Here is a 14,065-nt window from a genome sequence, read left to right on the forward strand (position 1 = left end):
AGCCCAGGCTGACCTGGAATTCACTATGGAGTCTCAGGGTGGCCTTGAACTCACGGCGATCCTCCTACCTCTGCCTCCCAAGTGCTGGGATTAAAGGCGTGAGCCGCCACAGCCAGCTAAAACCAAAATATTATTAAAAAAGAAAATATCAGCAGGTCTTCCTCGATACAAGTCCTTTATTACTATGTCACGTCTACTGGCACGTGGCCCTGGGCTTACCCGGAAGTCAGTGAAGGGCAGGGCTGAGTGTATATCTGGAGTTTCATTAACAACAGTAGGTGAGGCAACTTCTGTGTTTCTGGAACATCCGGTGACCCACATCCATGGTTCCAGCCGATGGCAGGAGGCCAGCCGTCACCGGCCGTCCTGGAGTTACTGGTGGAACTTGCATGGGGGGGGGTGTGAAATGGGGCATAACAGTAGGGGTGGGGGGCATGGGAAGTGTGGAGTCCAGGGCTGAGGGCAGTGCTGGAAGTCCTCACTTAAGCGGGTCCTGGGGAATCAGACCTGAGTCCTTTGGCTTTGCAGGCAATCGCCTGGACCATTCGGGAGCCGTGAGGTGGCCGCAGAGTTTTCTCAAGGCATCCGGAGGGAGGTCAGGCTGTGGAGTTTCACGGGTTCCCTTTCCAGAGGGGACCAGGCTCCCCTAGTTAGCCCGGCCAAGGTCATGACCCCGTCAGGGCAGTGGTAACAGTGGCCCCTTCATTTCATCTCCCTGTGGACCAAGCGGGGACCCACTCGGGCTGCTGCAAGTGGAACTACGCCAAGGAGCCTGCGGGGTGCTTTGATTCTTGGGGGTGGTACCAAGGGAAGAGTGGCAACGGTGCCCGCTCCACCCCACGCCCCTGCGCTGCAGCCACAGCTGTGGCTCTATGTGACTGTTGGCTACTGACGTCCAGTTCTGCTGACCAGCACCTTGGACATGTCGCTGTCATTTTCCTGTCTTTCCCTCCCCGGCTCAGCACCAGGAGGCCGGCTGATCCAGGTGACGCCCCTGACCCCACACCTTGAAAGCGGCCCAGAGCAGGAGGTTCGTCAAAGTGGGTTCTCGGGGTCCTGGGGTCGCACCGTACTGGCTGTGTCCTGTGTACACCAGTGTCACACTGGACACTCTGACGCCCTATGACCACACGAAGGATGAACTTCTAGGACAGAAGCTGCGTCCACCCTTGAGCTCCGAAGGGCAGTTTTCTCAGCACAAGGAAGAGGGGAGGAAGGAGAGAAGGCAGAGACAGGTCTCGTAAGAGGGGCGGGTCAGCATCGCCAGCCCCGGGCACTCCCTAAGCAGGGGGGCTATGGGAGTGAATGCCACCTCTCCTGACCTTCATGGCGCCTGGGGCTCCGACCTCAGCTTCTTTGTGGGTCAGTTTGAAATAGGCCAAGACCCTGGCCCTGGTTGTGAATGCACAAGGCCGCTGTCACCTCACATGATGCGTGGTTCTGTTTAGTCGGGGCAATTCTCCCCTCCTCCACTTTGTTCCTAATGCCAACCTCCGAGCTTCTTATACAAGCGCAGGAGAGCCGGGCGTGGTGGCGCACGCCTTTAACCCCAGCACTCTGGGAGGCAGAGGTAGGAGGATCGCCATGAGTTCGAGGCCACCCTGAGACTCCATAGTGAATTCCAGGTCAGCCTGGGCTAGAGTGAGACCCTACCTCGAAAAACCAAAAAAAAAAAAAAAAAAAAGAAAAGAAAGGACATAGAAGTGGAGGAATGTGGAGGCTGGGGAAGGGGTTCCTAGCTAAGCCTTCCTGGCGATCATTTGGCTGGGACCATGATGGTAAGCTGTCACTTCTGACTGGGCAGTGGGTGTCCAACTTGACTGAACCTCAGTTTCCTCACCTGTGGAATAGGTGATGTGGCACTGTCCACTAGGGTCACTGTGAGAGAATATATTCAAGGTAACACAGGGGCCCTCAGTGGGTAATCCAAAGCCATGACTGAGTCCTCTGGGAGTGGGGTACGCTGTTGGAAAGGGGGGGAGGGGACACATGAGGGCAGAAATTCGTTCTCCTACTCCCAGAACTTGCTCCTTGAGGACGTTGGGACGTGCGTCTTCCTCTGTGCGCTTAGAGGAAGGCTGCTGTGTGCGCCTGTCGAGGCTGTGCTGGCCCGAGGAGCCCTGAGTTCAGGGATCCTCATGCTCCTTCTTGGTCCCCAGGGTGCCTTGTGCCCACCCAGTACATGTCCTTCTGTCTCTCCAAGGAGCTCAGGCTGGCATCGGGTCCCATGGGGGAGCTTGAGGTCTTGGGGATGGCTAAGTCTTCGCTCAGGGACCCATGAAGACGCTACAGCGAGAGCAGCCTCCAAGCAGGGGCTTGTGTCCCACTAGGGACGGTAGGACCCATGCTGGTGTGGGTCTGACAGACACACACCCAACAGATCGAGGACCGAACCGAACCGGACCTACTGTGCGCTTTCCTATCCGCTAGCCTCATCTTGGGTCCCAGGCCGTCACAAGACGCATTTCCTAAAGACGCTGTGCTTTCTGTTCCCTCAGCAGCTGTGACCCACCACCGTCCTCTCGTGGCTGTCTGGGATGGACGGTGCCCAGGACAGAAACCACAGCGAATGTCACCTCCAGTGGGGATTGGGGCAAATACATCAGACCATCCTTATCACCTCAGTCCCCATCTTCCTGAGAACTAAGAAGGGACACGTAAGACCACAGCGTCTCTCAGCTTCCTCCTAGTCCTGCTGTGGCACCTCAGCAGGAAGGAGTCACTGGTACCCCTGCACCCTTTCTTCCTCAAACTGTCCTTCTCCAAGTGTGGTGACCACAGCCACTCTTTGGGCACCCATCTGACTTCCAGGAAGTTGAAGGGCAGCTAAGACGGTTGCTGTCTGGGACTTTGTTTTGGCCATAGTTCAGTCTGGGTTTCCTAGGGGAATGCCTTCTGTTCAGTCAATTCACAGGGGCCACCCCAGAGCCCTTCAGGCAAACGGCATAAGCCAGGCCAGGCTCTGAGTCGCCTCCGGAGAATTCCAGAGTGGAGGAGGCCATCTGTCCTAAGGGGCTGGTGTCCCCTGCGTCCACGTGGCTACTTCCTGCTCTGAGAATGGAGTTTCAGGGCTATGTTGTGGACAGTAGCCAGCGTGCCCCCTGCCCCATAGGCCACCTGCGTGTGTGTGTGGGCGGCGGTGGTCAGTGCCTGTTCACACTGAGAGCCGGGTCAGTAGGAGGCGAGGTGTGGTATCTCTTTGCCTTGGTCACTGCTCTGTGTGGGAGCCGAGGGTCGCCACTGTGGGGAGATGTGCAGGACCTGAGAAAGACTGAAGCCGGCCATGGGGGGATTCTTGCGTTCCAAGCTTCAGGGACTTGAGAAGGCCAAGGAAAGGGGGTGTCTTCTCTGGGGTGCAGGAGAAGAAGGCAGAGCAAGGAACACAGAGGTGACCCCACGGCCAGGGGTAGGGCGCCCCAGGCAGAGAGAGGGTTCAGACTGAGCACCCCGAGCTACCTTTCATCCATAGCACTTCCCATGTGCAGGGCTGTGGTTTGGATCACTGGGGAGGGCTTCCATACCTCACCGTTCCCCAGCATGCCTGGGAACGGGAAGCCCTTCCGGTGCTTGGCTGGAGGCTGGGGCTATCTTATTCCAGGAGACGTGGGCAGAGCTCTTTCCATGGTACAGCCCGCTCCTCTGCACCACATCCTGCCAGTCCTGGCCCCACCCCGGCTTCAGGTCTCCCCAGGGCCTGGGCCTTCCTTCCCAGGGGACAACGTATGGGCAGTTGGCAGATCCAAGGGCCAGCTGGGTTGGGCGAGGGGGGCTTACCCTACCTGCCCACAGCGATGCCTCTCCCAGAGCAGACAGACAGCCGGGGGGCCGTCCCATGCCAAGGGGACTCACAGGCCAAGCTAGTGCGGGGACCCCAAGTGCCAGCCTGTGGCTCCAGGTTCTGGTGCTGAAAGGATGCAGAGAGGCCAGTCCACAGCGCCCCATGCCTGGTGAGGGGCTCTGTCTGTCTGTGTCCTGGCAGGTCCATCCCTGCCCAGGATTCTGGAAGTGCATGGGTTCTTGGAAATGAAGAAGTGGGTCGAGGACCCTGCCTGGGTGGGCAGAGCGGGTGCCACGGTTGAGGCGCTTGGTGGGCGAGGGGAGGGGACTCCGTGGTCCTGGCCGGGCAGGGGCTGTCTCTGTAAGGCCGCGCAGACAGGATGTGTGTGCCGGGCCCTTGGGAGGCAGTCAGGGTCCAGGGTTGGCCATTAATAAACCTGCAGCTGGAGCCTCCGGTGCAAGCAGCAGGTGAGAACCATCCCGCAGATCTGCCAGGAGGAGAGAGCAGAGACAGCAGATGCCTGAGATGCCACAGGCTGCTCTCCGGGTGCCCGGAACGGGCCGCACACGCTGGAGGACTTGAACTCTGCCCGCTTGGGAAGTCTGGGGCTCGCTCGTAGGATCCCTGGAGATGCTGCTGTGCATGGGAAACCAAGCTTGCAGAGCTACTTTCCCAAGAACGTGATCTTTCACACGAGAATGGGCTCGAGTCACGGGAGCTCTGGTTAGACGGGACCCCGGGGTCCGGCCTGCCCGCATCCCGTCATGCTGATCAGGAAGCGGTCACAGAACCCCGTCTGGGAACATCACTTCTCACCTGGGGCTTAAAGTTCCCCTTTCTTTCTTTTTTTAGGGGGTGGGGAGGAAGCATGTATATACGTATGGAAGTGTATCCTGGAATTCACTATGTAGTCTCAGGGTGGCCTCGAAGTCATGGCGATCCTCCTACCTCTGCCTCCCGAGTGCTGGGATTGAAAGCGTGCGCCACCACGCCCGGCAGCGTGTGCTTTTAACCCGGGAGCCATAGCTCTGGACCCCATGGTTCCCCATTTCTCAAAATACAGGACCTTGATTCTTCCCTTTGCATTTCAGAACCCCCTTCCCGCTTCCTCCTGCTACTGCCTTCATTTCCTTCCCTCCCCCCAAAGACATCCTGAGTTTGAGGGGATGGGGCCCATCAGACCAAAAGAGCCCTATGACGTCACGATCCTGACAATGACTGACAGGTGCCAAGTCACGATGGGAAGGGGACTGTGTGCCAAGCAGCTCAACGGTTGTCACCTGGCACAGGGGTGGAGGTAGGCTTCCCTATGTTTTTTAATTTTTAAAAGATTAAAAAAATTTATTTACTTATTAGAGATGAGAGAGAGAGAGAGACAGAGAGAGACAAAATGGGTGCACCAAGGACTCCAGCCACTGCAAACAAACTCCAGATGCACGCGCCACCATGTGCATCTGGCTTACGCGGGACCTGGAGAATCGAACCTGGGTCCTTAGACTTCACGGGCATGCTCCTTAACCACTAAGCCGTCTCTCCAGCCCCGACTTCCCTATGTTTAGGAACCATGCCTGACCTCCTGACTTCTGGAACCTGACCTTGGCAGGGCACGCCTAGATGGGCTCGGGGCTCTGACCAGAAGGGCGCAGGCCACTGAAGATAGACATGACTTGAGGCAACTTCCGGTCCAGACACCAGCTCAGCCCCTCCCCAGCCAGTGCCCTGGGCCCAGCAGGATGGACAGCAGAGGTTGCGGACGCTGCTTTCGACTTTAGCCTCGATGCTGAGACCATTGCCGATCCACCTCCAGGTCTCAGACTCACAAGTCCGAAGGCGGCTAAAGAGGTTATGTCGCCCCACCCGCTCTCAGCCACGCACCCTGGGGTGGCGAGGCATCCTGCCCCACCTCGTGGTGGTTATCCAAGGCTTCCTGGTGTACATTCACGGAGCAGGTAGGCGAGCCCTGGGGGACTGGTGGACTCACCTCAGACAGCCGCTGACTCGAGGGTGTCCTGGAAGCGTGAACTCCCCAACACGCATGCTTTATATGACATGCGTGTTCCAAGGGTACGGGCTAATGCTGTCAGCAACACGGCGTGTCATGCACACAGACATATGAGCCCGCCCATCCCCGCACCCCGCATCACGCAGAGGGCTTAGAGACGCAGTCACTGACGAGTGCACAGGTACGTGTGTCCGTGCACGCCCACGTGCACACACTGCCCATCCCGGGTCCTGCATTAGGATAAAGCGTGCTGGCATCAACGTGTGCACATGAGGACTGCAGCCTGCCAGCTCCTAGGGAGCGCCTGCATCTCCCTTGAGACAGAGAAATCAGCGCTGGCAAAAGGAGCCAACGCAGGACAAGCTCTTGGCAGGAGCTAAACACCACAGAGCTTAGGCCAGGCATCCAGCTCCCTACCCTGCTTGCACGGCCCGTGACTCTCCTCTGGGAGCAGCCTGGGCAGAGCACTTGGCCACATGTGGGACTTTATTTTTTTAAATTAATTAATTTATTTTTTTTTAATTTTTAGAGAGAGAGAGAATTGGTGTGCCAGGGCCTCGGCCACTGCAGTCGAACTCCACTCGCTTGCACCACCTAGTGGGCATGTGCAACCTTGCGCTTGCCTCACCTTTGTGCGTCTGGTTTATGTGGGATCTGGAGACTGGAACATGGGTCCTTAGGCTTTGCAGGCAAATGGCTTAACTGCTAAGCCATCTCTCCAGCCCCACGTGGGACATTTTTAACAGGGAGGCCATGGTTCTCTCAGCATCTTATGGCCCTTGGAGAACATGGAGGGATGGTTTGGGTTTTGTATGTGTGTGTGTGTGTGTGTGTGTGTGTGTGTGTGTGTGTGTGTGTTGGAGGGTCCAGGAGGTCACTCCCAAATGACCCATCTCAGTTGTCGTGCCTGCTTTTTTTTTTTTTTTTTTTAAATTCTGAGACACATGTATACTCTATAATGTGCAACGTGAGGGTGGCTCTGTTTGGGCTGCAGTGCCAATGGGCTATGAGGCCTTGGGGGCAGTGATAGCACCTCTGAACTTCAAATTTCCTCCCATCAGTAGGGAAACCCCAGTGTGTTCACTGGTGCACAGCCTTCCCTGGTGAGATTCTTCCAAAGTCAGGGTGACAGGAACCTGCAACTCAATATTTGGTCCCACCCACACTTGAGCAAAGCCAGCCACCACAGGGCCCTAAGGTTCAGACTCCTTTTCCCTGCCAGCCACCTAGGGCTTTCCAGTTCTGTCCCCCCTCACCCCACACACCCCACTTCCTATCAAACCCCTTCAGGGCTTAGTACCCATCACCTTTTTTTTTTTTTTTTTTCCTGAGGTAGGGTGTCACTTTAGCCCAGGCTGACCTGGAATTCACTACGTAGTCTCCGGGTGGCCTCAAACTCAGTGATTCTCCCACCTCTGCCTCCCAAGGACGGGGATTAAAGGCGTGCGCCACCACGCTCGGCTCCCATCACCTCTTCTAGGAAGTCGTCCAGACCTCAGGGATAACCAGAATCTCTGGTATTTTCTCCTGCAAGTCCAGGGCTCGGGCTGGTGCAGGGTTAGGACGACGGGGAATGGCCTGAGTACTGACCTTCTTCCTGCAATGAAAACTAACCCCCCCCCCAATGCCTTGCCCACTGAGCTCACAAAGCAGGCCCTTCCCCAAAGCTGACTCAGAGGCCCAGAACCTCCTCATGTTCCCTGAGGGGGAGGCAACTCCTCTACATGTGAGGAGGGCAGTAGGAAAAAGACGGCTGAGCTACCATAACCTTTTCAAAGTTTCTCGGCTAGAATAGTCTAGAAATCACCTTCTAAAGTTATTCCAGAGTGGAGTGCCTCCACAGTCCACCCACAAGAAGGGGGCTGGTAAAGAGCATTGGAAGTAGGGGCCCTGGCTGGCATTGCCACAGGGGCTGTGTGCCCAGTAGCCAGTGACTTTTTATTTCTGGGTTTGGTGTTCTCACATGTATGTGAATAAGATAGCCCAGAAGTTTTCCACCCATGCAAATCTGATTGCTATGAAGACTTTAAAATACTCCTGAGGGCTGGAGAGATGGCTTACCAGTTAAGGCACTTGCCTGTGAAGCCTGAGGACCCGGGTTCGATTCCCCAGGACCCACATAAGCCAGATGCACAAGGTGGCACATGCATCTGGAGTTCTTTTGAAGTGGCTGGAAGCCCTGGTATGCCCATTCTCTCTCCTCTCTCTCTCTCTCTCTCCTTCTCTATCACAAATAAAAAAATATATTTTTTAAATACTCCTTAACAACCTGGGTGGGGAATTGAGGCCTGGTGCCAGGGTTGTAGGGATAATCCTGGACCAGAGTTGGTGAGACCCATTCAGGTCTAGGGGGACTGTGATGTGGGGGAGCTCGGGCCCTGATGGTTCTTCAGGTCTCACATGGCCCACAGTATGTGGAGAGGCAAAGTGAAGCTATGATGATTCTCCCAGGCCCGGCTCAGAGGAGCAAGGGTGTACCCATGGGCACCCTCTGGGGTGGAAGAGATTCCTCCTGTTAGCAGCCCTGACAGCCCCATCCTGACCTCCACCCGACCTTGCAGCCACCGAGTCAGAGCCATCTGTGAGGGCTGCTGCGTCATTCCAGACAGCTTGGCCCTGTGTGGTTCACAGACAGGGCTCTGTTGATGCCGCCATTTTTAAAAAGGTTTAGCATTGGGGCTGGAGAGATGGCTTAGCGGTTAAGCGCTTGCCTGTGAAGCCTAAGGATCCTGGTTCGAGGCTCCATTCCCCAGGACCCACGTTAGCCAGATGCACAAGGGGGCGCACACATCTGGAGCTCATTTGCAGTGGCTGGAGGTGCGCCCAGTCTCTCTCTCTCTCTCTCTGCCTCTTTCTCTCTCTGTCTGTCGCTCTCAAATAAATTAAGAAAAAATAAACAAAATAATAGTAATAATAAAAGGTTTAACATTATCCAGTGTCATTATTCCATGGACAAAGAAAATAGGGCCTCAGAGGGAATGTGGCCTCCCTGAGGTCCCGTAGCAAGAGGTATTATATGTCCAACTCCACCCTGACTCCAGTTCCCAGGGAACTGGGACACATGGAAACTATCCTGGGATGACATTGTGAACCTTGAGTGTTTCTAAACTTTTTTTTTAAGGGAAGTGCTTGGTCTCTTCTCCGGCTGGGAGAAAGCCTCCTTTCCTCGGGAAAGAACCATGGTTTGGGGTCCTTTCTCCAGGCTCCGGCTGACCTGGAGAACCGGGAAGTGTAGCGCCTAGCTTTTGCCAGCAGAGGGCACTCTAGCCGAGGCTTGGCCACTTCATGCCTGGCTCGGGAGGAGGAAAATTTGGCAAGGAGTGGATGCGTAGCCGTGACCAGGTGACACTTCTTCTTGGAGGCCCTTGGAGACCCCGGGGACCACAGAGGGTTTGCTGTAGTGGTAAGAGGTGTCGTGGGCCTGCCCACAACCAGGACCCCTTGATATTAGACTTAAGGTTAGCAGCACTGTGACCTTGGGCTCTAGGCATTCATGGTGACCTGCGTCAAGGTCACTATCTTTGCCTAGAGCCTTAGCAGATAAAGGCCAGGAAGCAATGGACAGAGGTGGAGAAGGCCTGGTGAGTGTCCCCATCAGGTGGTCTGCTTAATGCCCAGTGTATTGGGTTTTCAGGTACTTTGGGGGAGCCAGGAACGGGAGTCAAGGGCATCCTGTGCCTGGTTTTGATAGTGGATCCCATGTGTTCAGCACAGGCTACAGAAGGCTGGTCTTGAGAAATGTCAAAGGGGCTCTGGGGCTCCCTGGCCACTGTAGAGGGGAGGTGCCTGGCATGTGGGGAGCACACAGCTCAGGACAAGGAAATCTGGGGATTTTCAGGGAGAGGTTACGCCCATGTAGCAGTAATAAAAGCGACGGGCATCACTGATGGAGCACGTGTGGTCGGCTTGCCCGAGCCTCGGGATTTGCATGTTAGGAATTCGAGTGACCAACCACTGTTGGAATCTCAGTGTCACTTTATGAGTAAGTCGCTGAGGCCCAGAGGTGACATAACTGGCCAGACGTCACCCAGCTACGTAGGTGGCAGAACCTGTATGGCTCTTCCCTGAAAGGCTGGGGACACTTTTGCCCCCTCCAAGGCCCTCCAAGGACTACGTGGGAGGGAGGGGCACATTGGTCTAGAGAGACCCCACCCCACGCTGGGAGTCTCCCCAAGCCAGATGGCATCAGCGCCCCGCTTCATTCTGCTTCTTCAAACTGCTGTGCAGGGGTAGAAGGTTTGGGAGAGCCAAGAGCGCAGGCAGCCAGTGCGGGCTAGCAATTTTGCTTCTGTAGGTCTCAATTTTCGGATCTGGGAAGTGTTGGGGGGACATTCGCCCACCTGGCATTGGAGGTGGGAGAGTGTCCCCCCATGCTGGGAGGAAATGTCTGAAAATGCTCTGAGAGCCACGGAGAACGGGAACAAAGCCAGCTCCCAGCGACCTGGACAGGCCTCTGTGTGTGTGTGGGGGGGGGCGGGGCAAGGCAGGGGGGGTGCTGTGCTCTTATTTAGCTTGCCTGAGCTTGGGGGAAACGAGCTTCATTTTGCAAACGAGAAAGATGAAAGACGGGGAAAGCAAGTTGCTCAAAGTCCCATGAGAGTTGAGCCAGGCTCCCGACCCTCCCGGCCCTGGAGTGGCGTGGGAGGGGAAGGGCACGGGCCGGCTCACGCGTTGCCACGCTCCTGCCCGGCACACACCACCACACAGCCCCTGCTTCAGAGAGACGCGGGACCGGGTCTGCCCAGTCCCCCAGGGCTCCCCACTGGCTCCTGTCCTTGGCCTCTTGACTGCAGCAAACAGTGGGACTGATGCTATTTCCTGGGTGGAAGCTGGGGATGGGGAGGGAGGGCAGGGAAGTGGATAAACCCACGGGGAAGCTGGCACACACACACACACACGTGGCACGTGGGAAGGCGCATGCACACGACCCAGACCAGGCAGGCCCAGGCACGTGCACGTGGCTCTGCACGCTCACATCCCCGGCAGGCTGTGCACACCAGACACGCGCCGCATTCCTGACCCCACACACGGACTCCTCCCCAGGCCCCCTGATCCTTCCGAGTTCAGGTTGTTCAAGACTCTCTGGGGAAGCTGGGCGTGCTGGCGCACGCCTTTAATCCCAGCACTTGGAGGGAGGAGGATCGCCGTGTGTTCGAGGCCACCCTGAGACTCCATACTGAATTCTAGGTCAGCCTGGGCTAGAGTGAGAGCCTATCTCAAAAAATCTTAAGCAAACAAACAAAAAAAGGGCCGGAGAGATGGCTTAGTGGTTAAGCGTTTGCCTGTGAAACCTAAGGACCCTGGTTTGAGGCTCGATTTCCCCAGGACCCATGTTAGCCAGATGCACAAGGGGGCGCATGTGTCTGGAGTTCGTTTACAGTGGCTGGAGGCCCTGGTGCGCCTACTTTCTCTCTCTGTCTGTCCTTTTCAAATCAATAAATAGAAATAAACAAAAAATTAAAAAAAAATAAGACTCTCTGGGGGAAAGGGACTGGCCATGTAGTTCATCCTTGGTTGCAGAGGGAAGGGGAGGGATGAGGAGGGAAGAGGGGCAGGAAGGGAGGGATGGCACACTTGGGTCAAGGGGCCCCGTTACTCTTCCCCAGATAGATGTCTGAGATCTTAGCCAAGGTGGGAAAGAGAGGTTTTTGGAGCGTGTCCGCATGGCCCCGTCTCCTCTGCTCTCTACTCACCTGCAGGCAGGCCACCCCGATGCCCACTGCCCCCATGAGCTGCAGGTGGTCAGCCAGGAACTGTTCCAGCTTGGCCAAGCAGCCCCCCTGTAAGGCAACAATGGGTTGGTTACTCACGCCTTGGCCCAGCAGGCTGGGGGCGGGGGGAGGTGGTTGTCACACTTCATGCCCGCTGCGGCATGTCAGGGCATGGGTCAGCCTTAGAATTGCCCCCTCCCCCGGCATCTTGAGGCCTACAGGGAATAGATCTTGGCATCCACAGCTTCCGGGAGCATCTGCGCCTCAGATCTTTGTGGCCCCAGCTCTTGTGTTCCCCGGCTACTGATCTGGTCTCTCTTGGTGGGGGGGGGGTGTCGCCCCCACCCCAAGACAGCTCAACGCTCATGCTCACCTCCACCTTGTAGATATTGGAAGGGTGGGCCCGCTGGCCACAGAGCGTCACCACCGTCTTGCAGCAGCTGTCGGGCACCTGGCGGCCCTGGGCCTCCCGGGATGAGATGTAGGCACTGAGCTGCCAGTCTGCAGAGCTGTTGCTGCCACAGCACTTGAACTGAGGGGGGAGAGGGAGGGTGGGCAGAGAGGAGCTGCGTGGGTGTGGTGGGGGGAGGGGCTGCCGTCTCCCCAGCGCAGAACCGCAGGGCAAGTTATTCAGGCTTTTTAACCTCCTCCGCCCGTGTTCTCCCCACAACAGGACAGGGTCCTCCCTCTACAAGACGCTGCTGTCGCCACCCGGTCCTGTGAGGAGGTCGTGTCCGGTATCCCAGGGCCAGGAGGGTCTGTGACGTGGAGGCAGACAGATGTGTGTGTCGGGGTGGGGGGGGCGCGGGGTTCCAAGATAGTGAGGTTGGGTACCACTGGGTGGCAGGTCCAGGGCGCAGGGCAAGGGGGAAAAGCACCGGGGGGAGATGTCCCGGTCATTCCCAGGCCGAACCTGGGGAGAGGGGCCCCAGGCTTGCCAGAAGCTCCGGGGTCTCCACATGGGCTTTCAAGCTTCGAAGCCCAGGCTCACAGCGCTGTGAAGAGCCTCCCAGAGCCAATGGCTGGCACGGGCAGGCCAACGTCAGTCCCAGAGGCTGATGTGCGCACAGACTATAACTGCCGTGCCCCCTCCGTTGCCCTGTCCTACTTGGGAGCCAGGAGTGCCAGCCTAGATTCGGGGCGACTCAACCAGCAGACGCTGGTCGCTTATTTCGCCCGTGAGTCAGGGCAACTGAGATCCTGAGCTTCTGCACGGGCCAGGAGGCACGACACAGCACACAGCTGTCTCTTGCGTGTAGTGCGGGGTGCAGGGACATTTTCTTCAAACGTTAGGGGCCAGGAGTGAGGCTGGGGCCGGAGCTTCAACACATGCATGTAACTTGTGGGTCCCACCTTTACATACTGTCCTTTTTAAAAAATTTATTTATTTGAGAGTGATGGACCCAGAGAGAAAGAGGCAGATAGATAGATAGAGAATGGGCATGCCACTGCAAAGGAACTCCAGACGCGTGCGCCCCCTTGTGCATCTGGCTAACGTGGGTCCTGGGGAATCGAGCCTCGAACCGGGGTCCTTAGGCTTCACAGGCCAGCGCTTAACCGCTAAGCCACCTCTCCAGCCCACGTACTGTCCTGTTCGTAGGAGAGAGTGGCAGGCACAGGGAAGGTAGAGGAAACTCTTTAGTCCGGGCCAGGAGAGACCCTACAAGGTTGAACGGGGACCCTGGGACTTCAGGCAGAAAGCAATGGCGCGCAGAGAGCGTGGGCACCATGTATGGGCACATGAAACACCCACCCACCCACACACACACTATAAGAGTGCCCAGAGCTCACGTACAGTGTAACACTGCACACAGGGTATACACAGCATTACAAGCAACATGCACACAGGGGTCCCCACACCACAGCGGTCCACGCAGAGCAGGCACCCGTGTGTGTGTGCGCTGGGAGTCACACGCGGTCATGCAGTGCGTGCATGCGTGCGTGCGTGTGTGTGCGCTGGGAGTCACACGCGGTCATGCAGTGCGTGCGTGCGTGCGTGTGTGTGTGTGTGCGCTGGGAGTCACACGCGGTCATGCAGTGCGTGCGTGCGTGTGTGCGTGCGTGCGTGCGGGTGTGTGCGCGTTGACGTCCTTGCGCTGCTGCTGTTGGATGGGGACAGAAGTTACCCGCAGCGTGAGGACTTGGTGCCCAGTGCTCCGAAAGCACCGGTACCGCGCCAGAAGTTGACGACAAACGACTGTCCCCATCCTCGCTCTGTGAGGGGTGGTCTGTGGGCACACGCGCCATTTACATGCAGGGGGGCCCCATGGGAGTGCTCCGACGGGGCCCTGGCTCTAAGCCACCACTGCCTCGGGCTTTAGTCCTTTGCACGTGAATGTTAGCAGGTGCTCTGTCTGGGCGTGTGTCTGGCAGCAGCAGCTTTTTTACACATGCGTGTCCCCACCGAGAACCGCTGATGCCACAGCCCACCTCGGCCAGATCCCCCCCCCCCGACCACCACTTCGAGCTTTACCTCCCTTGCTATCTGCCTTGTGGTGTCCCACCATCACTAGCTTGTGTCACCTGCTATGTATCTGGCTCCCAAACCCAAGTTGGGGATCCTGACCCGCTGTT

General features: G+C 57.1%; 1 protein-coding gene across 2 annotated transcripts in view; it reads right to left on the minus strand.

The window, feature by feature from the left end:
• Positions 1-1,698: 1,698 nt before the first annotated feature.
• Tspan11 (tetraspanin 11) overlaps positions 1,699-14,065 on the minus strand; it is a 53,169-nt gene continuing 40,802 nt past the window's right edge. Inside the window, exons 6-8 of one of the 2 annotated variants that reach the window (XM_045139659.1) lie at positions 11,865-12,023; positions 11,474-11,560; positions 1,699-4,265 (exon numbers count right to left, since the gene is read on the minus strand). In XM_045139659.1, the coding sequence (XP_044995594.1) occupies positions 4,206-4,265; positions 11,474-11,560; positions 11,865-12,023 (306 nt within the window). In that variant the 3' untranslated portion in view covers positions 1,699-4,205. Of the gene's footprint in view, positions 4,266-9,877; positions 10,091-11,473; positions 11,561-11,864; positions 12,024-14,065 lie in introns of those variants that run through there. The other variant, XM_045139658.1, reaches the window with a different exon arrangement.

This window comes from Jaculus jaculus, chromosome 23 (genome assembly GCF_020740685.1).
Source record: "Jaculus jaculus isolate mJacJac1 chromosome 23, mJacJac1.mat.Y.cur, whole genome shotgun sequence".
Classification (NCBI taxonomy): Eukaryota; Metazoa; Chordata; class Mammalia; order Rodentia; family Dipodidae; genus Jaculus; species Jaculus jaculus.